General features: G+C 51.9%; 1 protein-coding gene across 1 annotated transcript, besides 5 other annotated features; it reads right to left on the bottom strand.

Annotated features, from left to right (window-relative positions):
* Window positions 1-26: 26 nt before the first annotated feature.
* Window positions 27-53: a microsatellite.
* A 205-nt stretch (window positions 54-258) lies between these two features.
* Window positions 259-1,107, bottom strand: TraAM80_04014 (uncharacterized protein; the record flags this gene model as incomplete). Its single annotated transcript, XM_029380961.1, has 1 exon — window positions 259-1,107. The coding sequence occupies one exon, from the start codon at window positions 1,105-1,107 to the stop codon at window positions 259-261; it is 849 nt and encodes a 282-aa protein (XP_029239297.1).
* Window positions 1,108-1,229: 122 nt separating this feature from the next.
* Window positions 1,230-1,292: a sequence feature (A-rich).
* A 123-nt stretch (window positions 1,293-1,415) lies between these two features.
* Window positions 1,416-1,439: a microsatellite.
* Window positions 1,440-1,511: 72 nt separating this feature from the next.
* Window positions 1,512-1,561: a microsatellite.
* Window positions 1,562-1,580: a microsatellite.
* Window positions 1,581-1,592: the final 12 nt, after the last annotated feature.

Genomic DNA, 1,592 nt, shown 5'->3' on the forward strand with positions numbered 1-1,592 from the left:
ACTCCAATACAAGAAGCAAAGGGCACTTGTTGTTGTTGCTATTGTTGCTTTGTCCCCACTCCCCGCTTCCACGTTTCGCGCTGTCACTTTCCTTCCTTCTTGCTGTTGTTTTCTTTTCCGCCTACTATGATAACCTCCCGCCTCGCGTATACAACGCAGGTGGCTGAAGCGGAGACGCGCTCTCAGTCCACACCGGACTGCACTTCATGGCATAACTTACTTACCCCTGTGAACACCGACAATCCAGCATCAATACCATCACAGCACGGCGCAACAGGGCTTCGCGTACTTCTTTGACATTTGAATATGCTGTGCGCCTACCACAACACGTTGGCAGCTCCTCTCGAGACTTTGCTGAATCATTGTAAGCTGATCATGCTGCCCTTGCACAAGCAACTGTAGATCACTGAACAGTTGCAGAAGATCTCGCATATCCCGCTCTAGCTCTAGTACGGCATCCCGCGTGCACATCACCCGCTCGAGTTCATCCCGTGCCAATAAAAACAACCGCTCCTCATTGCCCGTCACCACAAGCCGTCGTGCGACCTCTCTGGCGTGTTCAACGCTCATCTCACCTTTGTTGGAAATCTCACCGCCACCAGCATCCGTCATCCCAAAACGTGCCTTGACACGCCTTGCAGTGGCGTCAATCAGACGCTCTTCCTGCACCTTCTGCGCCTCCCACACTGCTCGCACCCATGACATCAGCTGGTACTCCATGAACATGGCAATGTTGTGTCGCATACGCAGCTCCGCCATGTTCAGCGGATAGGGGTTGTCGTGTATTCCCTCTGCCAGCTTCTGGGTGGTGCAATTGTACATGTGTATCATCTCCCGAGAGAAGTGGCACTCGGAACAAAGCTTTTCCACAGCATCCCGCACGCGTTCCCGCTTCTCTGCGCGCAGCTCCACTAGTTGCCCGAGGTGCAGCGCCTCCAGCGCCTCCACCTGCAACCGTATCTTAGAAAGAGAGGTAAAAATGGGACGCGTTTCATCGTTGACTGGTAGCCACGTAGAGTTTCGGTCGTGCCTATTGTCGTTGCTGGTGCCGCCGTGTGGAGCAGGCCGCTGCTCATGGTGCGGGACCAGGGCAATGAACTCGGCCATTCGATTGTGAGCCATTCAAAGGCAGCCCCTGCACACCACGGAGGGCGCCAGGTGCGCCCTCGCCCTCTCTTCCACCCGTTTCAGTGTTGTTGGCATGCAGGGTGCACGCCGCATGCGATGCCAGAAAGAGAAAGAGAGACAAAACAAAAAGGCAAAATAAGAACGATAGTGAAACTGATAGACAACATTCCATGCCTGCGCACACATACCCACCATGCCATGAAACAAAGGGTTTTAATTCTTATGGTGGAACTCTCGTTGTTCCCGCCTTCTTCGACGGCTACCTCCACATAGGTGGATATACCTATTGTGTGTGTGTGTGTGTCTGTTGTTCTTTGCTTTCCTCTGCTTAAACAAAAAAAAAAAATCGTTATTGCTGCTCGATCCCCACACACACACACTTATCTATCTGCCTCTTTCTCTTTTTCTTTTTCCCTCTCTCTCTCTCTCTCTCATATATATATATATATATACTACCCTCCCTG

The sequence above is a fragment of the Trypanosoma rangeli genome (genome assembly GCF_003719475.1).
Source record: "Trypanosoma rangeli strain AM80 chromosome Unknown Tra_15.4_contig_00111, whole genome shotgun sequence".
NCBI classification, from domain to species: domain Eukaryota; phylum Euglenozoa; class Kinetoplastea; order Trypanosomatida; family Trypanosomatidae; genus Trypanosoma; species Trypanosoma rangeli.